Here is a 25,408-nt window from a genome sequence, read left to right as displayed (position 1 = left end):
CCCGCCGCCCGGCCCCGCGCGTGCGCCGCAGGAGCCCTCCGGGCCGCTGGCGCTATCCCATTATCCCACGGTGCTTCCCCGCAGTCCCGCCGCGCTCTTCCGTGTCCCGCCCCTCCGGCCCCGGCACGGCCCCCGCACCGCCCCTTCCGGGCGCCCCGGCGCCGCTGTCCGGCCTCAGGCGCTATGGCTGCGGCCGGTCGGCTGCGGCGGCGGCTGCTGCTGCTGGTGCCGTGGCGCTGGCCCTGCAGCCCCCGCCGCGGCATTGCCGGCTGCCCGCCGGCGGGGCAGATCCGCGCCGCCTTCCTGCGCTTCTTCCAGGAGCGCCACGGCCACCGCTGCGTGCCCTCGGCTCCCGTGCGGCCCCGCGGCGACCCGCGGCTCCTCTTCGTCAATGCGGGCATGAACCAGGTGCTTCCGCCGCGTCCCGCTCCCGCACGTCCCCGGCTCCGGCTCCCCGGGTGTCTCCAGAGGAGCGCGGCCCGCCTCCGCCAGCGTCCTGTCACGGAGGTGTCCGGCAGTGCTCTGGCCTGACCGCGCCGCTGCCCTCCCGGTCGCCTCTCGCAGTGCCAAAGTGCCATTGGAGTCTCCCTTGATGGGGATATTCAAGAACTGTCAGGACACAGTCCTGTGCCATGCGCTCTAGGGCGACCCTGTTGAAACAGGGAGGTTGTATCAGATGACCCACGGTGGTCATGACCCATTCTGTGTCTGTGTTTCAAGAGCCCCAGGCATTGTCCCCCCGCTCTGGGTGGCATCTAGCAATAGCAGGTGTCTCTCGTTTCCAGTTCAAGCCCATTTTCCTGGGCACGGTGCACCCCCGGAGCGAGCTGGCGCAGTACCAACGGGTAGTGAACAGCCAGAAGTGCGTGCGTGCAGGAGGGAAGCACAACGATCTGGAGGATGTGGGCCGAGATACCTACCATCACACGTTCTTCGAGATGTTGGGGAACTGGTCCTTTGGAGATTACTTTAAGGTGAGGTGATAGGAGCAAACCCTCTCCAGGGGAAAACGTGACCTTTCTTTCAGAGCTGCGCTGTAGTGCTGTAGGACTGTCAGCAGAAGACATTTTGGTAAGCTCCTTATTACTCCTTGGGAGCTCTGTGGCCTGGAGCAGAAGTGGTCAGCTGGTGGGCTCTGTCATTAAACGTGCCCTCGAAGCCTGTCAAAGCTGTGAACAACACACACAAATAGAAGTTCTTTGTGAGAATGCCAGTGTAGACCATTTAATATGGTGAAAAGAGGTTACCAGTTCATTTGATGCTTATTACTAGGAAGTTTGAAAAGGGAAGAAGGATAAAGGATGCTACTTTTTGTTAGTGAGTATATTTTTCCCTTGGAAAGAAAATAATCCATGGAACTCTGCTGTTAAACACACAGAAGTAAATCAAGCTGTGATTTACAACAATTTAGGAGTGCCAGCTTTTCACAGGCAGCAGAGAGCTGTCTCACTCTCCTGACCCTCATCCTGCTCTTTGAAATGAACCTTAAGATTGGAAAGGGAGAGAGCAGCTGAAATTAACTTCTTTGGTGTTTCACTCCCATTCTAAAGAGCCTTCCTGCATCACTATGCATCCTGGCTTACAGTGCTTCATTTTTGTTCCCTACCTGCTCAGGAGGAGGCATGTAGCATGGCCTGGGAGCTCCTGACAGAGGTCTACGAGATCCCCAAAGATCGTCTCTACGTCACCTATTTTGGCGGAGACTCTACCTTGGGGCTGAGTGCGGATGAGGAGTGCAGGGATGTGTGGCTCCGCCTGGGGTAAGTGTGTTAGAGAAAGGTTCTGATCAGCAGGTGCTGACATTTCGATCTTCACAGTTTCCCATTTAATTCTTAGTTGATGTGGGGGCCAAAAGTTATGGTTCAAACTTATTTTGTTTCTGGTTTGTTTGGGCTGATAAAAGTCAGCTGGGCTCTGACTAGGGCACTTGACCTTTAAGCTCATTCTTAGGTGGTATCACTAGGGGAGCTATGTGCCTGACACTGGTTGGCCTGGATGAAGTATGTGAACTATCTTTAATTCTCTGCTTTCTCTCCATCATGAGCTGTGGAGAGCATGTTCTCCTAAAGCTAGCGATTGCTAGTGAGAGGGTGAAGCCGTTGCAGAACAGTGCTGTGCTTTGGAAACTTGTTCCAGGCTCTGTGTGGGCTTTGAACCCAAGGCAGCCAGCTCTGTGCTACTGTTGGTGTACAGTCTTGTCTGTTGTGATCAGGTCTTGCCTCTGCTCCAAGGAGGAAGGTGCTCCACAGACCCAGTGGAGAGCATGTCTCCCTCAGCAGGGGCCAGGCTGTGTTTGCCAGTTGTTCTAGGCAGAGTGGGATCCTGTCTGGTTTAGCCCAGCTTGTTCTTGCTAAGAAGAGTAATTTTGTGTGAACAGAAGCAGAGGAATTCCAATGTTTGCTTACTGAGTCTACAGTGGGAAGAAAGTATTCCTCCCTTCCAACTTTCTGTGTGATCTAGGCTACTGTGTGCTTTGTGCGTATGCCTCAGGGCTACCACCTCTGTTGTTTGCCTTTCCAGGGTGCCTGCCAGTCACGTGCTTCCTTTCCCCTTGAAGGACAACTTCTGGGAGATGGGGGACACAGGTCCCTGTGGTCCATGCACAGAAATACACTATGACCATGTGGGCGGTGGCAGAAATGCTGCAGCACTGGTGAACCAGGGCAGCCCTGATGTAGTGGAGATCTGGAACTTGGTCTTCATGCAGTACAGCAGGTACCAGGTGTCTTGTCTGAACTCCAAAGCCTTTTCCTCTTGTCTGAGTCCAAAATCATATGTGTATACTCTGACATCCCACTGCTTTCCAGAAGCAAGAGGGAAGCTGGGAGGATGTTCCAGTGTAGTTATTGGTCTGCTTCACTTTATTTGCCCTGTCCTCCTTCAACCTTTGCTGTCTATTCTCCCTTACTGCTGCATTTCAGAGGTCTCTTGAGGTTTGCAGCAGCCCAGAGAAACCTGCAGAAGGAGGAGAAGGCCTTTGGCCCTGTCAGGGAAGGCCTTTTTCCTTACATTACAGCCTATCCCGACTGTCTGATGGTCAGATCCTTGCTGTTTGACAGTGCCAAGGCAGGCTGCTGTTAGTCTTGTCCCTTGAGCTTCCTTTTGCTTGGTCTCCCACTGTTTCCATCCCCTGTCACTCTCCTATTTGCTTTGATTTACATGCTCCTTTTGTTTTTTGTGCATGAACTGACCCTTTCTTCTCTTTTGCCATTTATTTTTCCTGCCTGGCTGACAGAGAGGTGGAGGGGAATCTGCTTCCCTTGCCACAGCACCATGTGGATACCGGAATGGGTCTGGAAAGGCTGGTGGCAGTTCTGCAGAACAAACGCTCCAACTATGACACAGATCTCTTCACTCCCATCTTGGATGCCATTCACAAGGTGATAGTGCTTCTGCTCAGAATCACAGCTCAGCAGAAGATCCTTGAATGCAGACTGCTTGCCTGGTACCATAGTACAGCCTTCTCTACATGCACATTTTGAGATGGTTATGTCTTGAGAGGAGATTATGTCTGGCCAGGTCCAGAGCAACATTTTAGAAAAACCGGGGAGAATTTCAGGTTGGAAATCTGCTGGATCATTGGCATTGCTGATCCATTTTTCCTCCAAAATTTCTTAAATCTCTCAGTGCTAGGGCATTGGCTGACCTGTGTTAGGTACGGACGTGTTGGTTTGTAATGCTGTAGAAGGATTTAATGAGTACACCTAGATGCATGAGGTTCAGAGGTAGTTGAGAAACATGACGTCAAGTGTGAGTGGCTGCCTCTTGTATTGAAACTTGTTCTGCAGCCATTAGTTTCTGCTAATTTATATTCCTACTTTCTCTTTTAGAGCTGCGGGGCGCCCAGATACCAGGGTCTGGTCGGGGATGCTGATGTTGGGCGTGTGAACATGGCCTACCGTGTGGTGGCAGATCACGTGCGCACCTTGTGCGTGTGCATCACTGATGGCATCTACCCAGGCTTCTCTGGAGCAGAGTAAGGACATAAGGAAATGGCACAGGGCGGAAGGAGTGAGGTCTAGAAAGGAATATGGACAGCCAGGGGAAAGGTTCTGGTGTGGGCCCAAGATAGGGAGTGCATGAGCTTTGGGAAGGCAGGAAGGTGAGAAAATGTAAAGGGTTCCAATCTGCAGACTCATCCTTGGCTGGGTGTAGAGTGTGGGGAGCAGCTGTCCTGTGTTGATGAATCAGACCAGAGGATCTGGGGGATGCTGGCTGTGGGAGCTGGGCAGGGACACTCACATGCCTGCCTGATAAATCCTGCCCCGTTTTCAGACTGGTGCTGCGCCGTATCCTGCGCAGGGCTGTCCGCTTTTGCTCTGAAGTCCTTCAGGCTCCACCTGGGCTCCTGGCCTCCCTGGTGCCTACTGTAGTGGAAGTGCTGGTGAGTAAAACTGCTGCCTTGGGGAAAAAAGATTATCACACGTGTCCCTTTCAGCCCCATGTCCCTTTCCTGCACACTGTCAGGAGACAATATTGGATGTGAAGGAGCTCCAGGAAGTGTGTACTTGATGCTATGCATTGCAGCAGTAAAAATCTTTTGTCCCCTGATCATTTGTGATGGGAGGGAGGGGCCTAGTGTGACCTTTGGTACAGTCAGTCCAAGCACATGTAAGTGTATGCAAGTGCACGTTGCTGTTTCTAAGGGCAGTGACTTCCAAGGTGTTGTATCTGGAGAAAGCCATCTGAAACTGGTCTCTGTTAGTACTAACAGCATCTTCAAAGACAATCCTTTTTTCCTGTTGTGAACGGATGTGTTGGCCAAGGGATGCTGTGCAGGGTCTAGCAGAGGCCAGTCACAGGGAGACAGGCAGGAGATGGTCCAAGCATGATTCTTGCTCTGCACTGCTGACCCTGGAGCTGTGCACTGGGGCTCCCTTCACATGCACCTGCCTAAGAAACCTCTATAATGTTTGTGGCATACTCTGAGATTCCCTGAGGATGATGCTGAGAATGTTATCACTAACTGAGGTTCACTCCACAGGGAGATGCTTATCCAGAGCTGACGAAGAATACAGACCAGGTGAGCAATGTGGAATCCCCTGGAGAGAAACCTCCATCTCACTGTCTTTGTGAGGCAGTGCTCTCAGCAGCAGCAGTCAGCCCTTCCTTGGGACTTAGCTGGAGGAGTTTGCATAGCCTCCTCCATAGCCATGTTCTTGTGGGTGGGCTGAAATGTGCTAGGCACAAGAAGTATCTGTGGCAGATTTTTGTGTGGGAACTCAACTAGATCCTTACCAGGGACTTCGTGTCCTGGTGTAAGGCAGCTGTTGCTCTAAAAAACCTACAGGAGTTCTTTTATTGAGTGCAAGGACAGCCTGTCCTAGCCTGGGTGCCCTTTGTCTAAAGTGGATTGGTGATTTAAGGCTAGAACTGAGTTGCTTCTGCTGACAGCTGCTATGACAAGCAACTTCTCTGGCTGTTCCAGACATACAGTTGTAATTGGGTCACAGACGTGAATGTCTGACAGAGACCATTTGTCAACTTAAAGCTTTACCCAGGTGTATGGCCAATATTTCCTTGACAGGAGCGATGACAGGACGCACAATGACTTTGGCACTGTTTAATAGTGCATTGGAGACATGTTGTGATGGATACTTGCAGAACAAAAAGTCTAGTTGATTTGCTTTGAGCTGACTGAGCAGGGCTGAGCTGAGCAGGAGAACTCCCTGACATGTTGTGGCTAACCCTTCTTCTGATCCTTGGGCAGATCATGGATATCATCAATGAGAATGAGGCCGCGTTTCTGTCCGCCCTCGAGCGTGGGAGGCACATCATCGAGCGGACAGTGCAGCAGATGGAGCCCTCCACGAATTTCCCAGGTCAGTCTCCCTCTGACAAGCTGCATTTAGAGACACTTTGCTCCAGATCCTGATCCTCACAAGCACTGCAGTCAAAACTGGTGGATGTCTGCCTCCCCCACGTCTTTTGTGACTTTATAGCTCCAGGCAGAGGAGCAGATGTTGCTTCTTTCTCCACATTGCAGTTGTTTTCTAGTACATTGTTCTCACAACGAACTGGGCACCAGGAAAGTTAGAAACATTCCCTTGCTGCTTTATTGACTGATAACTAGGTCCTTACAAGACACAGCTGAAAGGAGCAGTGCAGAACCCAACCAGTGTGGTTGCCTGTCTAGATGTGCTGCACTGAATTTTAGCAGGAATGGGGCTGTGGAGCATCATTAATATTCAATCCCATACAAGAACAGCATGGCGTCTCTTTCCCATTGGCTGTGCAGCTGCACACAACACAGGTGAATCCAGTTACCAAGGCACACTCTAGATTGGTCCCATCCAAATCTTGAGATGCCTTTGCTTTCTGTATTCACACAGAGTTCCTGTCCTTTTTGTCTTACAGTTGAAGTAGCCTGGTCTCTCTATGGGAATTTAGGATTCCCTCTGGATCTGATTGACTTGATGCTTGAAGAAAAGGGAATCAGTTTGGATTCAGCTGCCTTTAACAAACTTGCTCTGGAAGATGCACAGGTGAGAGGGAGACTCACTGTATCAGAAGAATTCAAAGCTTTCTCTCTCTCCTGTGAACATGGAAGTAGAATCCTTTTCACTGCTGAGTCTCTTTGAATGCACCATAGGGCCACATGGCTTGTCCCTGAAGGGGTCTGAAATAGCAGTGTCATCACAATGCCTTTGCTTGTGAGTGTGGGACTGAGAAGTGTTGGCTGGTGATTTTTTTCAGGTTGGTAGAAGTGTTTTATTATGCTGGAGTGAAGGTTATAAGAGAATTACATAGATTAGGAGAGTGCCATGTGAGTCTACATGTAGTCCAACTTCTCTCACAAAGCAGAGCCAGCTTAGAGAGCCCAAGCAGCAATACTTATGAAGAGTTTACAAAATCTCCTTGGCCTCTGTGGTGCTGGAAGACTTGTGCTGCCCACCCCACCTGTGCAGTAATTGGTTCAAGGCCTTGCTCTCCTGAGCTTTAATGGCCTGGAAGTTTCGCAGCTACACAGCAAGCTGTGCCAGGGAGGTTGCGTTAGCTGTTGCTTATGGCCTGGCTCAAGGCCAGCACAGAGTGGTATTGAGTGCTTGTGAGGTTTGAAGGAATGGAGTTGGTTTAGCAGTAGGCTCCATCAGCCTGGATCTAAACAAGCCTTTTTCACAAAGGGGGAAGAAGTTGTTCCTAGACTATAGCACCACTTACTGGTGTGTGTGCCCCCCAGTGTCTCCTATCTAACTGTGCCTGTGCTCTGCTGCAGCGGAAGGCTGGTGGCCCACAGGCAGCACAGCCAGAGAACACAAACACACACCTTGATGTGCACTCACTGGCTCAGCTGCGGAGCAGCAACGTGCCTGCCACCGATGACTCCCTGAAGTACGCCTACACACTTGGGCAGCACGGGCAGTATGGTAAGTGACCAGTAAGGCAGGTTCTGCCTGAGGGCACTGGAGTCCCTCAGAAGCCTACTTTTACTGCTTGACCCTCATGCATGCAGAAGGTGTCCATTGTGGTCCAAACCTGTTCACCTTGCTGGCGCATCTTTTCCCTGCCCCTGTACCTCATCCCAAAGTAGGTGCTTTTCTTGGTGCTGAGTCTCTAGGAAGCCTTTGGGCTGGTGTCAAGGCTGTGAGCTCTGGGTTGGCACCACTGCTTGCAGTGGTGAAGAAGGGACTGTTGATTTCTTCGAGAGATGAATCTGTCTCCAACAATTAGGCTTGTGGGTGTGTGTGCTCGGGAGAATAAAGGATAGTTACTGAAAGGGGTTAGGTAGTTGTCTGAAACAATGCCTTTGCTATTTCCGTGGCAGACCACTAGATGCCAGCACAGGCTCTTTATTATTTAGGTTAACTGAGATTGCTGATGCTCTAGGGAAAGCATGAAGATAAACCACAGAGAGCAAGAGGTGGTGTGGCTGTCACAGACAATTAGAGATAGCCGTGCACAACCAGCTCCCTCTTACCTAATGTGCTGGTGGCAGCCCATACTAAGCAGAAGGTGAGGCAATTCAAGCTATATATAATACAGCAAGAGCACAATGGAGGAAAAAACCCAGCAGTGACATTGGCTGAAATCTCCAAGCCAGAACTGTCTCACCTCCTCAGCCTCTAAATCATGTAATAATTCAGGTTGAAGGGGATCTCTAGAGGTCCAATTTCTTGATAAAAGGAACATCAGCTTCACAGTCAGATCAGGTTACTCAGAGCCTTGTCCATTTAAGTTTTCAGTATCTTTAAGGACAGAGATCCCACAGCCTCTCTGTTCCCTGTTCTTTATCACTCTTAGTGTGAAAAGTTTTTTTCTTCATGTACAGCCAGAATTTCCTGTGCTCTAAACATGGTCTCAAAAATGCTAAATAGGGATGAATAATTTCTTTCTTTGACCTGCTGGTTATGTTTGTGTTCAGACAGCCCAGCAGGCAGGCAGTCTTCCTTGCTGAAAGGGCACCCTGCTGGTTTGTGCCCAGCTTGCTCCCGAGGACCCCAAGATTTCTGTCAGTCCATTTCTGTAGCCTGCTGAGATGCCTTAGAAGAGCAGCCCAGTTTTTCAGTGTATCAACCAGTGCCTGCCAAGTCATTGCCATACACAAGTGGGATATGGGTACATCCCACTTTGTCATGGATAGTTATTAAGGAAGATGTTAAATGGTGTTGGCCCTAATATAAGCCACAAGGTAGCTCTACTAGTAACTGAATATCAGTTGAACATTGAACTACTGAGCAATTCTCTGTGGGGCCAGCTGCCCAGCCAGTTACACATCCACCTTATGGTCCACCTCTCCAGTCCATATTGCCCAAATTTGGCTTGAAGGAACCTACAGGAGAGTATATTAGAAGCTTGCTGCATCAAGGAAAGTAACATCTGTGCTGTCCCTTGTCCACCGTGTCTGTCATCTCTTCATAAAAATCAGGCAGGTTTGCCAAGCTTGCCATATAGCAGGATGCAGATGTCTGTGCCACATTTTCTTCTGTCAGGCTCATGTGGAGCCAGATTGGGTGTCCCTGCCTATGTAGCTGCTACTCAGCAGTTCTGTCATTAGTTAAGTGAGGGGTGACTTAGTTCCAGTTAACAGATCTTTCGTCCTTTCTGCCAGTAGCTGTTCCTCTCCTACCAAGGCAAAGGGCCAGCTTTCAGTATAGCCTGGATGTTGGCAGGGTTGGCATGGGGAAGTGATGCCTCCTTTCCTGTTGCAATCTAACAGGGTATATGCACTAATTGCTGCTATCTTCTTCCCCCTGACAGAGTTCAGCCCATGCCGGGCCACTGTCCTGATGCTGTACAGAGATCAGTGTCTCCAGAAAGAGGTTGGGGCAGGGCAACGCTGCGGTGTCATCTTGGACAGGACTAACTTCTATGCAGAGCAGGGCGGGCAAGACTCTGACCAAGGCTACATGGTACATTTAGGACAGCAGGTAAGGCCCTTTGCTGCCTAACCCAAGGCCGCCATGGGTACTGAGGTCAGGCAGAATTCCCCAAGTGATGAGCTCTTTTACTGTGTCAATTTGCAAGATGCTGATTCTTGACAGTTCCCTTGGCTTTGCATCAGGGTTGGTATGGTGAAGCAGAAGCAGCAGTAACTTTACAGAGTTGTACTTGCTGCTCTGGTTGTCTCTTCAGTGCAATTTCATCTTGCTAGGGAAGACTGTAGTCTTAGGTCTCCCTTCAATGTGCTGTATTCTTGCCTGCTGGGAGTGTAATGCTGAGAGAGGGAATCAATGATCAGAGAGTCCATGAGCTGAGTAACTGTCTCTGGCCAGTCCTGGATGACTGCAAGCAGTGCCCAATCTGAGACCCAGTGGAAAATCTCTTATCCCTCCCGAGAACATCAAGAAGGACCTCCAATTCTGCAGCATGTTCCTTCAGCCTTGCCAGAGGGAGAGCTTTGACCCTCTCATGGAAAGTTACACAGGTGCAGCTTTTTCTGCTTCCCACATTCCAGCTCTTGATAATGACTCCTGGGCGTTGATTCTGCCTTTTTAGCCTTGCAGAATGTGATAGTGCCTTGCTCAGCACTTCTCCCCAAGCTGAAGTGGGGATCCAGTTTCTGTTGCCAGCCCAGAGAGGCAGAATTGGCACCTTGGATGCCTGAGACAAGTGCCTTGGCAAACGCTGTCCATTTTCTCATGAACAAGCATCCTTGTTAGGAAAATTCATCAGCATGGGTGGTGTTACTGCCCCTCCATTGCAAGCTGGCAGCCTCAGCATGTTGTGCAAAGAGTGGCTGGGTGCAGGGAAGGTTTGAGGCACTCTGGTTACATTTGCAGCAAGCTTCTCTCTGCTTTTTCCACCCAATCCCTGTCTTTTAGGGATCAATGGGTATTGTGTTTCCCGGTCGGATCAAGCAGGTACCTAGCACAGGTATTTGGATATTCCCTGTGTCCTAATTCATCTTTCTGTCTCTTTGCTCAGGATGTACTCTTCCCTGTAGAGTCAGTTCATCTCTGTGGTGGCTACGTAATCCATGAGGTCACTGCTGTGGAAACCCTGCATGTTGGTGACCAAGTGCAGCTCTTTGTGGATGAGGTGATAACTCACTGCCCTTAACCTTTTCCTTGTGATGTCCTGAGTAGCCGGCACACAGCAGATCTTTGTCCCTTGTATTCTTGAGACTGTTCCTCATTGTAATGTGCAGTGGGAAGGAAACATTACAAGTGACTCTCTAATTTTCTGTGAGCCACTGGTCTGTCCAAAAGTATCCAGCCTACCCTTTGCTTTTTTGCAGAGGTGATCCCATAGGAAAAGAATTTATATCTTCCCTGCAACATATTTAATCTGACAGCTGTACTATCCATTGTTCTTTCCCCATCTTCTCCCATCCCTTCACATGCAGCCTTTCCCTTATCTCTTCATGCCATCCCCTACTCCCCTGAGCTATGGAGAACCAGCATTCCCTGCCAACCTCCTGTCTGTGCTTTCAGGCACAGCGTCTGGCCTGCATGACCAACCACACCGCTACCCACCTGCTGAATTTCGCGCTCCGTCACGTCCTGGGTGACAGCACAGAGCAGCGTGGGTCCCATGTGACAGCAGAGCGGCTGCGCTTCGACTTTGATACCAAGGTGACTCCGAACTTCAGTTTCCTTGCTCTCAGCAGTACCAACATTCCAGTACTGGCCTTCTCTCCAGGGATTTTTCTCCTCTCACCATAATCATTCCTTGGAGATGGGTCACATTTTATCTGAGCAATGAAGCTTGGCTCTCTGGATGTGATGGGGTCTGCTTTGCATTGACCTGACCCTGAGCAGGGCTTGCTGAGGGGATGAATGGGCATCAGAAGGAAAACGCTTAGCAAGGCCAGTGGTCATGGGACTGACATTAAATAGTGTAAAGGGGTCTTTGAGAGATGGTGCTTGGCTGTGACACATACCTGGTGTGGACATCCAGGTAAGAGTATTTGGGAACTGAAAGCTGTCTGGTCAGGCTGAGTGCTGGCCCTGGTAACCTGTCACTCGTTGCAGTATCTCTTCTGAAGGCTTTGGCTGATGTTCTTCATCAAAAATCCTTAATCTCTCATGGGAGGAGGGGATGGGAGGGCCATGATGCTCACAGTTCCCTTTTACAAGTAGAGAAGATGAGACACGGGAAGCGTGGTGTGCCCAAGCTGAATTGCCCAGTGGCCCTGCCCCACTTCTCCTCCTTCATTCTGTTCCTCTCAGGAGGCTTCTCCTGAAAGTGGGTGATTTACTTCCTCAGGGCCCTGTGACTGTGGAGCAGCTGCAACAAGTGGAGCAAGTGGTCCAGGATATGATCAAAAGAAATGAGCTTGTGCACATGGCTGAGGTCCCCCTCACACTGGCAAAAAGAGTTCAGGGACTCCGTGCAGTGGATGAGGTATGACTGGATAGCAGCACACATCTTCATGAGCCTTCTCCTTCAGCAGGAATCATCTGGGACACGAGATGTTGACGCAACGTGTTTCTGCGAGGGAATTGACTCCCAAAACCGAGAAAGGAAAATAGGACAGAGATGAGATCTCAGGACACTGTGTTGTAAAACATGGAGGCTGGTGATGCATAGGCTTTCTGCTCATCCCTTTGGACCAAAAGCCTGTAGTGTCACCCAACTGTTTCTTTCTCCCCATGGTGGTTGGTGGTGGGGGAGTAGTAGTTGCTGCCCCTGACTCTGGGGCTATTCTAGAATAGGGGAAAAATGAGGCCAACACCTGAAGCCATGTAGTTAGTCTGTAAGTGCCCCTGAAGGACCATGTTGTTAGCTGCTGATCCCTGTCTCCTCTGTCAGGGGTATCCAGATCCAGTGAGGATAGTGTCTCTGGGGGTCCCTGTGGAGAGTGTGCTGACCTGTGACTCCGAGGCTGCAATGCAGACCTCTGTGGAGCTCTGCTGTGGGACGTAAGTGACTTTTATTTGCAGTGAGAAGGCATGTTTTTGGGCACTGGTGGCTGAAGTTAGAGATGTCATTGCGAGCTTAACTCCCATCCTCGTGAAATTAAGTTTCCTCACTGGGAAGATATTGTGAGGACAAGATTGGCTAGTTGTGAAGCTTTGGAAGCCCCAGGTTGAGCAAACTTTAATGAAATGTAAAGCGTTTTCCTTACTTGAAAGTCTGAAACCAACCTAGAAGTCACAGGTCACCAACAGGGTATGGGAAAGGTGTGTGTGGCCTGTCACACCAGTGCTTTGCCTTTGGGGATGCAGGAGGGCTGGGGACCCAGCTGGAGACTCCAAGATCATTGTGCAAATTTGAGACTGCTCAGATTATTTTAATTAATTATCTTCACTCTCTTTTTTGCTTTTAGCAGTAATGGGAGTAGAAGAAAAGTTAATCAATCTTAGGACAGTGCTGACAAAAAAAGAAGAAAAATCAGGAACAAATTGGCCTTTGAGCAGATAGAGCTGAAAATGAGCAATTTTCTAGCCATGAGATCATTCTTGTGGGAGTAGTGGGACAAGAAACTGCATGGGAGTAGAGATGATCAATTCTTGTGAAGCTGTCTGAAATGATTACTTGTGGTAACAGAACCTGAGACACCATAGTTTTCATATCCAATGTTAAACAACCAAGAAGGAAAGGGGAAGTTGTCAGAGCCCTGAAACTGCACAGCTATCCTGTGACTGGAGTCTACTGGCCAGGCTGTGAGCTGGCCTGACAAGAGAGTGGTGGAGTTGGGGCATAAGATTACTTTCTACAAGATTTAGTAGCAGCTGAGTAGAAGAGAGAAATCCCAGTTTATCCCACTGCTGAGGGAAAGGTGAGGAAAGAAAGGCAGAACTTGGCTATTATGCATCATTGACAGAACCCTGCTGGGCAGGTAGCACAGAGGTTCCTATGAAGTAGCCTCAATGCCACTGTCTCTTGCCTGACAGGGTGCCATCAGGATTTTAGGGATGGGAAAGGATTCGAGCTATTGGGAGTGGGAAGGGGCTACTGGACTTCAGACTTCTTTAAAAAGAAAGCAGGCTTAATGATTTCTGTTTCAAGAGAGCAGCTTGTTTTATTTCCTGTTCTCTGCTGACTTTTTAGGCACCTTCTGCAGACAGGATCTGTGGAAGATCTGGTCATCATCAGCGATCGTCAGCTCGTTAAAGGGATTAGCCGTGTCATTGCAGTGACAGGGAGCCAAGCCAAACAGGTAAGAAGGGGGAACTGAGATTTCTGCCATGTCAAGGCAATGCCAGAAGGACCAAACTTTGTAGATTCCTCATAGACGATTAGCTCCCCGCTGCTTTGGTTGGAGCCTCCCTGCTGTGCTTGATCTGGTTTCCTGCTTCACCCCTGGACTTAGCTCTGCTGCTGTACCTCACCATTCACCTCTTTTACCCACATCCTAGTCTTCTGTCTCCTTGACCTTCATTCTTCCCCCAGACCTACTTTTCCAAGAGAAAAATTTGGCACAAAATATCAGAAAGTCTCTGGTCTATAAATTTCAGTCCCTGGGTTGACACTTGAAGCTGTGATCCTTTGTACATTAGTTTCACCTCCTGCCTATCACAGTTGGATTTGCACTTTATGATTACAGGGCTTTGGCCTCATTCTTACAGCCCTTTTGCTTCTTTTCTTTAGTCTTTTTCTTGCTAAGCTGTGATTCTGGTCTGGTTGGGTCTGTATAAAAAGTAAGCAACCTACTATTGTATTCGTGAGATCACTCTGTCCTTTAATATCTGGAATTGTCGGGTGCCCCACAAGCTTGTTCATTTCCTTTAAGGCTGCAGTCAGAGGAGAGTGACTCATAGTCAGTGGAATTGGAAAGACTAAAGGCAAAGCCCACCCCTGCAAATCTGTTACTTTTTGGCTGGCTGTCCCCTGTGCATCTGTGTCCCAGTGAGGCTTTTGTTTGTGCAGAAGAACAAAAAGCTGCAGGGCACATCTGCGTGCTTTGCTGGAAATGCTGACCTGGAGAAGCCTCCAAGAGGAACTCTGTGCATGTGTTAATGAAACAAGGGAGACTGCAGGCATGAGGGAATGACTTGAAACAAGGATTGTGTACCCTAGCTAGGCAGAGCAGTTCACAGTTTCCACAGCTTTTCTTATGTACTCTCTGCTGTCCTGATCTGAAGTCTCACAGGACCATCATGGGCACAGAGATCTGGCAGGAGGAAATGCTCCAAACCATAAGGATTGTCACTGATGAGAAAAGCCTGTAATAGCTTTTTTTTTTTAATTAATGGCAGCATTGTTGTTGGGGAAAGCAATAAGAAATACACCAAGATAGAAGAACCAAGGAAAGATGCTTGAACAGCTGATAAAGTTTCTTTTAGTTTTAGTGTTTATTTTGTTTCTTCAGTCAGTAGTTTCAAGATCGCATTTGCTAATAGCTCTAATATGCCATTTGCTCCCCAGTTTTTCCTCAATGAAATCCTGATGATTTGGTGCAAGATAGTGAGGAAACATAAATGCTTGACAGCTCGGTCTCTGGGGTGTAACCATCTAGTGTTGGTTGCAAATCTGGAGCAGAACGTTCTATTTCAGAGTCTTATGGGAACAGTCATTCTTAAAACATCTGTAGGTGTCTTTCCACTGGATCCTGAGCAACACTTCAGTGTTTATGACCCTGCTGCCTCCCTACTTTCTCCATCCCTAGTCATTTTTTCTACTGCTACATTTCAAGCTTGCATTCTTTCTACCTCTCCAGGCCCGGGAAGTAGGCCAGTGCTTGGCTATGGAAGTGGACTCTGTCTCCCAACGAATGAAGCAGAGGAGCACCTCTATTCCTGAGATGCAGAACCTCTCCAAAGAAGTGGGCCAGTTGACCAAAGTAAGGACTACACTCCCATACAGAAAGATCCTGGCACGGGCTTTATACGCTTGAGGCACGTGACTTTTTTCCTACCAGGTTAACGTGTTACCATGGTCAATAGCAAGGGCAAATTGCTACCTACTGTTGCAGGATTTTTACCAGTGCCCAGATGCCTCTGTTGTAGATAGCCAGCTGAAAAAGAAAGCTACTTACCACAGTGACTGGCTGGCCTGATCACATGGGCTGTAGGAGAGTCTGAAAAGAGACCAGGCTCCAGCCTGACCTCCCAGAGAACTGGCAGTTTACGTCTAGAGGTACAGTTTAATGTTCTTACACAGGAAATTGTCTTGCAGGTAGTGTCCACCACTGCAATGCCCCAGTGGCAAAGAAAAGAATTACAGACCATCCTCAAAGCCCTACAGCGAACAGCCAACACAGCTATCAAGAAACTGGAGCTGCAGCAGGTACTGTGGCAACAGCACACTGACTTGCAGCCAGCTGATAGCACTGTGTGGCACACACCAGTGGACCTGGTGTCTCTGTCACACTTCACAGCCACTCAGTCAGTAGAGTCCCACTAGAAAGCAGAAGAAGGCAGGTATAATCACACACAGTGCCACACGCCCTGTGTTGGGTTGATTTCACTGGCATTGTCTGGTGCCGTTGCTTAAAATGCAGTGAATGACTGGCTGGGCTTTTAGCAGCTGCAGAATCCCCACATCTCTACCTGTGAGGATGGAGAGCCCCATACCAGCACTTTTGGCCAACACCAACAGGGAGTTAGGCATCATTTCCTTGTTTATATGTGGAAAAGATGAGATGGTTGTCACAGTGGGCTTAACGAGGTCGTACACTAAGACAGTGGCAGGACAGAGCCTTTCTCCCAGCTATGTGAATATTGCTATGGCTTCCCACATGTGTTTCTATTCTGCCAATTTACATTGAAAGCCCTTTGGAAATGCTTATTGGTGACAAGAGATTTCAGCAAGAACTATCCCTTTCTTACAAGTAGAAGCATCTTGAAGCCTTCCTGAGATCTGGGGTGGTGTATAGGTCCAGGAGAGGCTGGGGACTGAATGGGTCACTGTCTATTCCACTTTTGCCAGGGGTTCATGTCTGCTTGCTTTCAAGGAAGGAGGGCTGTACAGGTCTCCACATGAAGACTTCAGTCTGCCAGCCTGATTTCTGCTATCATACAGCTCCCTTCTGTCCCACAGAGCAGCACTTGCATTCCCTTTTTATATTTGTTGCATGCATATATCCCCATCCAGCCCACCCTGTGCCACCTGTAGCCTTTCAAAATGCTGTGTATTTCTCCCTCCAGGCTGAAAAGAAGGCACAAAGCCTGCTAGCAAAACATTGCAACCAACCTGTCATCATTGATACTGTCCCAGCTGATTCCCTCTCTGTGAGTAATCCACATTCCTTGTTGGCCCAGCGGTACCTCAGATGCCGCAAACAGTAAAAGGGAATTGCTGGGCACATTTTCTGCGGATGCCAGTCTCCTTTGCTGTAGCCTGACCCCCCTTCTCCCTGTCTCTCCTAGATCCTAATGAAGGTAGTGAATCAGCTGTGTGACAAGTCTCCTGGCTCATCAGTCCTGCTGCTCAGCCCTCAGGCTTCTGGTGAGGTGCTCTGTGCCTGTCAGGTGTCCAAGGTAAGCAGAACCCTGGCAGAGACACGGGGAACATGCCTGCAAAGGGGCATTGGACCCACTGGTCTGCAGGTCCTGCTTGAGGCTTTTCCTGGGATTCTGCCCAGAGTTGGTGGTTAATCACACAGGGGCAGGACCTGAGATGACCCTACTTGGACCAGATGTGCTTTCAGTCTCTGCTGGGCACAGATATCCCTGGATCCTCCAGGTCATGTTTGCCCAAGGGCAAGACACAGCATTAACATGTAAGCTCAGCCTTTGTCATTCTCACAGTCATGACTGCCTCAGGATAGTGAGTGCCCAGGCTGGGTGAGGAGAAGATGTTTTTAACTTTCTTTATTCACACTTCAGAGTGCTCCACAGTCCAAATGACTTTTCTGTGTCTCTTCCCCAGAACTGCCTCCCTGCATTCTCCGCTGCTGACTGGGCCATGGCTGTGTGTACACAGATGGAAGGCAAGGCGGGAGGCTCTCCCATCGTTGCTAAGGGCAGTGGAAATGCCAAAGGCATGCAGGGAGCCCTGACTACTGCACTGGAGTTTGCTCACAGTAAACTGTGATGCTTTAGTGCCAGGACAGCTGTATGCACCCACTGCGTACACTTGATATTGAGCATGTACTTCTGCTGGTCTGAAAAGTTTACCAGCTCCCACACTGAACATTGCTGCTACCACTGTATTGGAGCACTTGACTTCTGACCATCCAGGATCAGCAGAGACCCTGCTCCTGATCCCGCTGACAGAATGATGCTGCTTGTTCTTCAGCGTGAGCATATGGGGATAGAGCCTTGGAAAGCTCTAGTTGCAACAGCAGGTCCTTCTCTTGGAACAGTGCAGTTCTTGCCACAAGACCAGCACGGAGACTCTGTGAGAACATGGGGAGATGGCACAGTGTTATCCTAAAGCTATTAAAGGGTAGAGAGTGTCTGATCCCCTGATGTTTCTTGTTAGCGCACCGTTTTTTTCTCTTCTGGCAGAGGGGTCCTCTGTAGCTCTGGAAATCAGCACCCACTTGTGTCTAAGAAAGTGTGTTTCCTACTGCAGAACTCAGGACACCCCTCTGATTAAAAATGCTACTGTAATTTAGAAATGGGAAGAGAAATCCCCTGAGCCCCTGTGGGCTCAGGCTTGTTAGGCTATGCAGTGCGTAGTGCTGAAGCCAGTCCTCAGCATGGAGGGAACAGAATCATCCCAGTCTCCACCTCTTTGTTTTGGATGAATGTTCCTATCCCTGTTTCTTCCTTGTAACTCCTTCCTTCTGGTTTCTTCCCAGCTCCTACCTAAAAATCACCACTGATCTGGTGAATTGTGTGAATGAGAACTGTTGCTGTGTCACAGCATGTAAGTCCCTGCGGCAGGACACCTAGTCTTGAGGTGAGCAGGTCTCTCTCATAAACTGATCGTTTTTCACAAGCAGTAGCAGACCCAGCAAATTCAATTCATAAAGACATTTCAGACTTCATTGTTAGAGTGATGTCTAGAGCTCCTGGCCAAAGCACATTATTTGAGAGACAGTTTTGACCTAAATAGAGATCACAAACGGTAGCTGAGGCAAAGGTGCAATGGGATAGTGATACAAGCAGATTTCACTGTAAGAGCAGCCTGACAGGGATGAATTTCGCCAGCAGGTAGGGTTGCCTGGCACTGTGAAGGGAGGTGGAGGAGGCAGTAGCTGCCTGCTTTTGGGGAGAGGGGGCAGGGTTAGAAGCATGTGGTGCTGATGGATGGGTAGCAGGCAATGGCTGTCACACAGATAAGGGTTGGTGAAGAGGATGTAGAGGGGAATGGCCCAGTGTCCTAATGAGAGACTTCCCACTTAGCTGTCTGCCTCAGGGAGGGAGGGTGAATAGCTGCTGTGAGCAGAGCCTCATTTCCCTTCTCTCTTCAATGAACAGGTCATCTCAGGAGTGGTGGGGGGGTAATGTGGACTTAAGGGGCATCACTAGCAGACAAGGGGTTTTCTTCCCTATCTCAGAGGTTTGGGCTCTCCAGCCCAAAATCTCATATGGGGCTTAATGTGGCTCCTACTCATCTTTGCAAAGTGCCAGCAACTGTTTTTGCATTGGATAAGTGCCAGATATAAATGTGAGGACTCGGAAGAAGAAGGAAGCCCTTTAGGGTCTGGTGGTGCTCCCACTGTCCTCCCCTGCTCCCCCAAAGCACTGACAGCTGCAGCAATAGTGTTCAGTGGTTCAGTAAATGCTGTTTCCAGCCAGGGAGCTTAAAGCAGAGCTTGTGGCAAAGGGGTCTGTGAGCCAAGGTCTCTCGACATTGCCCTTGCTGCCACGATTTCAGCCATCAGAGGGGTGCATAGGCCCCTTTCTCTCATCACCCTGCCAGTGGGGCAGGTTGCTGTTCACCCCAGACCCCATCTGCTTTCCTCTATGCTGTAGCAGAGCAGCTTGGTGCTTTCTCAAATTTCTTTCCACTTCTGAATGCAGAGGTACTTTTGGTGCTCGTAACATCTCTCCAAGGAACCTGAGCCCTGGAGAGAGCTGGAACATCTAGCCTGGGGCTTTGGGGACCTTGTGACAAGGCTGGTTAGGTGCTGGAGAGTGTGTGTGGAATCCTAGGGAATGGTTCGTGCCATCAGTTGAAAGCAGCATCAGTGCTCAGTGTTGCACAGCCCCTGTGTTTCACTTGGGCCACAGCAGTACCAGGTGTGGGAAGGGAAAGGGGTGCTCTGTCTTACAGGGAAAGCGCTTTCCCAGAGTGATTCTGTGTTACTGTATTAATAGCTGCTACAGGAGATGATGTCTCCTTTCCGTATCGGAGAGTAGGTGTGAGGAGGAGGAAAGGAATGCTGGGTTGAGCTGCTCCTGCGTGATGCTCCAAAAGCAGAGCTTGAGCTTGCCAGCAGCAGCCTTATGTAATTAACCCTCTTTGGCTTGACTGTTAGCTTAAAAACCACTGACCCCTCGTAGATTTTTGTCCAGCCCCTTAAGGGGCAGAGGTCTGGGTGCTGACCTTCAAGGTAATGCCTTTACTGATGGGGAAGTTGAGCCGTTGTTGTCATTCCCCTGGAGGGCCAAGGGCTGCTGCTACAGAGGCACCGTGGAGCAGTGGCTCTTGGGGCTGTTGGAAGGAGGTCCATCACGCCTGTAGGAACTGTTAGGCTCTCAGCACTGTGTGAAGAGTGAGCAGCTAAGGCCTGATGCCTTGGCACTCCAGCTCTGTCCCCTCCTGTGTCCCATGAGAAAAGTGGCTTCCTGTTCTTAGGGTATTTGCAGCAGCTCCAGTACCCACTGCACCGAGGGCTGCTGCATCTCCTGCACCTTCCTATAAACTTTAAAAACCACCTAGTCAGCAAGCAGGGCTGCAGCCTGCTGCAAAGGCACTGGCTCTTCTGCCTCAGCTGGGGCAGTCTTGGAGAGCCCATTTTCTTTCTCCTCCTTTGCTGCTCTTGGCTTTTATGAACATGAAATTTGTATTTCCCTTCCCCTTCCTGAGCCTGCAAGGATCAATGAAGTCACAGCATAACCAAGTCGTGATCTTACTAGATCTTATAAGCTCAGTTGCACTAAAACTGCTCTGTAATCAAAGAAGAAAAAGGATCTTACCCTACCAAATAGTGGTTCTGTGGAGGCACCTGTGGCGCCCCTATCACCTCAAGCTGATAAAGTGGGTTGCTGCCGTAGAAATGCTGGGATTTGTGCTGCAGCCATGCCAGGCCACCACTGATTCAGGAGAGAGCATTTCCTGTTCTGTTGAGCCCCCAGCGCCCATACTTACTTCCTGTCCTCCTTTTTTCCCTGCCGCACAGGGACAAGGCATTCACATCCCATGCTGCAGCTGCAGTAGTTGCCACATTTCTGCCTGGCATGCCCTGCATGTCAGCAGCAGGGCGAGCAATGATCAGGTGGGAGGACTTCAGGGAATGAAACACAATTTTGAAATACAGTTCTCTGGCCCAAATAGCAGCCTGCATTCTCTTACAGCCATCAAGGATCTAAGGTCCAAGCAGTATTCTGGGCAAACATTTGCAACTCTGAACACATGCACAGAAGGGACAGCAGGAAGTGGGAAACTAATTGAAAGACAAAAGCGTTTTTGCTGTGATCAGGTGCTGTCAGGTTGGCAACACCTCAGTAAGGCCAGATGGACCCTGAGGTCTCTTAAGGGCACCTGCAACCCCAAGCAACTACCTGACATCAGCAAAAGGGGAGCAGAAAGTACTTGGGTGTTTCTTCTGACCCACTTTGCTCCAGGAGCTTCACTCTCTGTATCCTGGGCTGCAGCATGAGAGGCAGTGCCTGCAAGAAGCCCACTCTCCTTAGGCACCCCTGCCACCCAGTCCCAGGGGCAGGCTGCTGTAGGGACTTGGGTCCTGAGGGACTCATTTCAGGAATGTACTGGGATTGTAGTGGTGGCAGAGCCGAGCCATGCAGAGGATGCCATATGCATGCTGAGCCACAGGCTCAAAAGCTTGGTCCCTTACAGCTGGAACTGAACATCTCCCAGAGACACTGAACATAATGCAGCATGTCCAAGCTAAGCCCTGCAGGGAGGAAAAGCAGCTCAGTGGTGGGGAATCAGAGGTGACCTTTAAAGGTCCTTCCCAACCCAAACTATTCTGTGATTCTCCATGCATAGTGATAGTGTGCACCGAGCTAGTCACATCACACATGCACACACATGTCATCCAGGAACCCACACATCCACCTATCTGTGGGTTTCTGCGTTACCCTCGCAGGCTTTCACCATCACAGTGCCCTGTGTTGTGGGCTCCCTGCTCCTGCAGCAGCCAACACCCACACATGAGCAGCTGCTGCACAGCACAGACAAGGCTGCAGTGGTGAACCATGGACCCAGAGCACTGGTGACAAGGTGGGACTTCCCATCCCTTAGGAGTGGCTCAGAGCCACCACGAGCTGGTGCTGCTGCTCACCTTCTGTGTCCTAGATGCCTGGGAAAGGAGTGGATGGCTCTGTGCTAGAGGCATTCGGCTGAGGGACAGGCAGCATGTTAGGGCATGTGGGCAGGGCAGGAAAGCCCCCTGGCCAAATCACCCCTCTGGTCTTGGGCCCTCAGCTTCTGGGGAGCATTCCTGGGAAAGAGAAGTTTCCACTGCAGCAGAACACTGCCCACAGCAGCACACTGAGAGCCTGAGGAGGCAGGAGAGGCATTTTGTGGGGAATCCCAACAGCTCGCCTTTGCTGCATGCCCTTCACGGCCAGCCAGTTCCCTGCGCGAGAGCGCTGGCGCCTTGCAGTCAGCTCCTCAGATTGGATTGCAGCTGGCATTTCTGTGCTGCTTGCCCAGAGGCATGATTTGCTCAGCTACAACTTTCTCCTCCAGAAAGTACCAGGAAAACCCACAGGGCTGGGAAAAGGGTTCCTCTTCCCCCTACATCTTCCCCACTGCCATCCCAACTGCTGTCAGGAGCACCCTGCTACTGAGCCCACCCTTCTGAAAGGGCACACCTCATTTCCATGGAGGGATGAATTTTGATTTATTGATGTCATTCTGGGTCTCAGTCTATTGGAGGATGGCTGTGGGGTCCCAGGATGTCAACACAGAGGGTATGCAGTGAGGCTGTTGTGGTGTTACCTGGGCTGCATCCAGATCCATCATCCAGAGATCTGCATGCTGCTGCATCTGTTGTGCACTGCAGAGCTGCATCTGTTGTGCACTGCAGAGCTGCTCATCCTGCAATTGTGCAAACATGGCAGGCCCTCGTGGGAAGATGAGCAAAGCTATGCTCATGACCAGCCCCAGGTATTGGGGTGCTGCTGCCCACCACCTGTAATGGCTCCCTTGAGGCTGGAGGAGGAATAGAAGGTGACCCTGCCCTGTAGGGTCTGCTGTGGTGTAGACTGGCTTAGACTCATCTCCTCTGAGTCCATATTGCACAAAGTGCCTGTGTGTCACTTTTGCAAGCTGGAGGGCTTCAGACTAAGTTGTGAAGTCCTACCATCCACAATCACTTAAGACTCCCATGGGGGCTGTCAGCCTCAAAGTACTGCTGCAACTCCAGTTCAAAACTCTTCCTATGTTTTCAGCTGGCTGTGGGATCCCAATGCCAAAGCTATTGCCATCAGATAGTCTGTTTTTTCTGAGACACTCCACCCTGAGCCTGCTGCAGAAGTTCCTGAGGCTATGCAGACACTGGGTTACTATTCCAGTTCCCAACCAAGATCCCTGCATCTCCTAGTCCTTGCCCAGCCTTGTGTCACGCACTTTCTTCTTGCTTTGCATCAGAGGTTGCCTAAGCTTGAGCTCCAGGAACAGGGAGATAAATCTGAGCCTACGTAGACCTTCTTTTCACATGGTGAAGAATTATTTACACTCGGGTTGGGATTTGCTGCTCTACTAATTTTGTTGTCTCCTCGTTTGCCTGTTTGTCCCACATTCCACACAGTGTTTCCTCCCTCCCTCCCCCTTCCTTCTCTCACTGCCCTCACTTGTGGGTGTCTTTTCTCCGTCCTCCTGGCTGGCCAGGTTAGGCAGGTGCAAGAAGATGCACAAGGAAGACAATCCATCAACTCAAATATCACCGAGTTTTACAGAAAAGGGGGGAAAGAGAGACAAAACTAAATGACCTTTAAAACAAGCGAGTTCTCAGGCTCCCTCCCCCACCCAGAAGTGGCTCCTCTGCTCTGCTGTAACCTCCTCCCTGCCCCAGCATTTATTTATAAGCACCATCAATAATTAAAAAGCTGCCTGCCTGCCTGCTTGCCTCGGCTGCAGTGTTGACAGAGGCATTTCTGATGTTTCGTGGCTCAGCCTGGCTGCTTTGCTCACTTGGGCTTTTAATTTTCTTCCCCTGCCTTATTAGAAACACAGGAATCACCCACCTGGAACAGACCAGAGGTTTGGAGAGCCAGGAGAGTTCCTGCTGGAGCTCATTGCCCCGAGAGTGACCCAGGAGTTGCCGGTTCTCACGGCCCTGCAGCAGCAGCATGAGCTAGGATGTGTAGGGTGTCCCTGCTATGGGCACCACCGCTCCCTAACAGAGTCAGGCTCTGGGAGAAGAGACCCCCTTGTCCACATCTGAGGGCCAGTGAGCTCCCACAGTGGCTTTCTTTTGTAGAAAAAACAGCAAGTGCGGGCTCTGCAGCAGGGCTTCCCAGCCCTGGGGGAGCAGCATCACCCTGGGCACCCAGTCCTGGGCATCTAGCCAGGGAGATGGAAGAAGGAGAGACCCAGCAAGCAGTGCAACCAAAAAGCACAGCTAAGCAGGATAAGTTGGCCCTATCAGGCAGAACTGGAGGCCTTACTGTAGAGGGGTACAGCTGGATTTAGAAATCAGAAATGGAAAGCTTTACACTGGTCCAGAGGACGCACCACAGGGCATAAGCCAGAGGTAGACCAGGCACAGAGGCAGCAGATGGCCTTGGCACATTGCTGGCAGTACAGAAGTCCTTGGGAATGCTCCAGGTTGCTCCTCGCGGGTTCAAAAGCACTCTGCAGGCATCAGGCAAGTTCTGACCCTTAAACAGAAAAAGTGTGGGTTTTCCAGACAGCCTGGCTCAGCAGCTAAAAGCAGAACCTGCAGCATGCCAGGGCTAAGCCCAGCTCCCTTCACCAGTGCAATCCCAGTGTGGTGATGGGGCACAAGAGGGAAGCCCAGTGTTTCTCCCTGAGCTGGCCTGCGATGCTGCTGGACATGGCAGAGACATTCAGGAAGCAGTGGCAAATAGCTGCAGCCAGAGGCATTTGGCAGTGTGCACCCAACTCTCTCCACCACACAGCATGATGCTTTGGGATCCCCTGCTCCACCAGCTGAGCCCTGAAAGGGAACACAAAGGGGACTGTGGCTCTGTTGTGGCCCCTGTTCCTCTGCCATGGCCCCCACACCCTGCTGTGAGGCCAGAGAGTGCCCGGGAGCTGGGTGTTGCAGCAGTGAGAAGCAGATCTGTCACAGAGCATGGCTCTGGAGGGACAGTGATGGCAGCTGGCAGCTCCCGAGCTCTACCGGTGCTGGGCTCCGCTGGTTTGGGGAGAGGGCACCAAAGGACAGTGTCAACTCAGCAGCCTTTGGCGCGCAATCTCCCAGGCTGTCCTATCCCATCAGCCTCTGACTCCCACCACAGTGACTGCCCCAACATTGTCCTTGCTGTGATGGGGTGGACAGGGCCCGCCTTCAGCCTCCACAAGTTGCCCCACACCAGACCCTGCAACTGCTGATACAAGATACATGGAGCTGCTACTGGGGGACACCAAGGGTCTGAGAGACAGAAAAGGTGCCTCCTTCCTCAGGTACCTCCATGTCCCCAGCCCATGCAGCCCAGCTGACCCAGGGATGCTGGAAGAGCTCACCCCTTCCCACTCCTCTCCTTCTTCTATCCGTCAGTCTCCAAGGAGCACCCCCAGCCTTCAAGGGAAGGGGTGTCCCCATGCAAGGGGTATCGGGTGTCCCTCTGTGAGGGTTATCATAGCCAAGCTGGCCTTGAAGGTAAGTAAGGCAAGCATGGATGATGCCCTCATTTCAAATATAACAAGGACATGGACCTCTGAGCTGCTTTTGGGTGCCCGCATAAAGGAAGGATGCTGCACTGCCTGCCCCAGGATTTTCAAAATCTCCCTGTGCTCTGCCTGTGCTGTAGGATCTGATCCCGTTTCACATCTCTCTAGAGCACTTATCCTGTTGCACGCACTTCAG

At 50.5% G+C, this 25,408-nt stretch overlaps 1 protein-coding gene across 1 annotated transcript; it reads left to right on the top strand.

Moving 5' to 3' along the window:
- The first annotated feature begins 142 nt into the window (after nt 1-142).
- Nucleotides 143-17,741, top strand: AARS2 (alanyl-tRNA synthetase 2, mitochondrial). The gene is made up of 22 exons (XM_051783244.1): nt 143-408; nt 786-974; nt 1,615-1,760; nt 2,521-2,715; nt 3,236-3,380; nt 3,831-3,976; nt 4,276-4,384; nt 4,985-5,023; nt 5,711-5,822; nt 6,358-6,485; nt 7,217-7,367; nt 9,199-9,368; nt 10,366-10,479; nt 10,875-11,015; nt 11,650-11,787; nt 12,196-12,305; nt 13,438-13,546; nt 15,047-15,169; nt 15,505-15,615; nt 16,476-16,559; nt 16,698-16,808; nt 17,200-17,741. The coding sequence occupies exons 1-22, from the start codon at nt 184-186 to the stop codon at nt 17,362-17,364; spliced, it is 2,961 nt and encodes a 986-aa protein (XP_051639204.1). The 5' UTR covers nt 143-183; the 3' UTR covers nt 17,365-17,741.
- Nucleotides 17,742-25,408: the final 7,667 nt, after the last annotated feature.

Source organism: Manacus candei, unplaced genomic scaffold, assembly GCF_025592945.1.
Source record: "Manacus candei isolate 608988 ecotype Guabito, Panama unplaced genomic scaffold, ASM2559294v1 h1tg000017l, whole genome shotgun sequence".
Taxonomy (NCBI): Eukaryota; Metazoa; Chordata; class Aves; order Passeriformes; family Pipridae; genus Manacus; species Manacus candei.
This window is presented reverse-complemented; position numbering and strand designations above follow the sequence as displayed.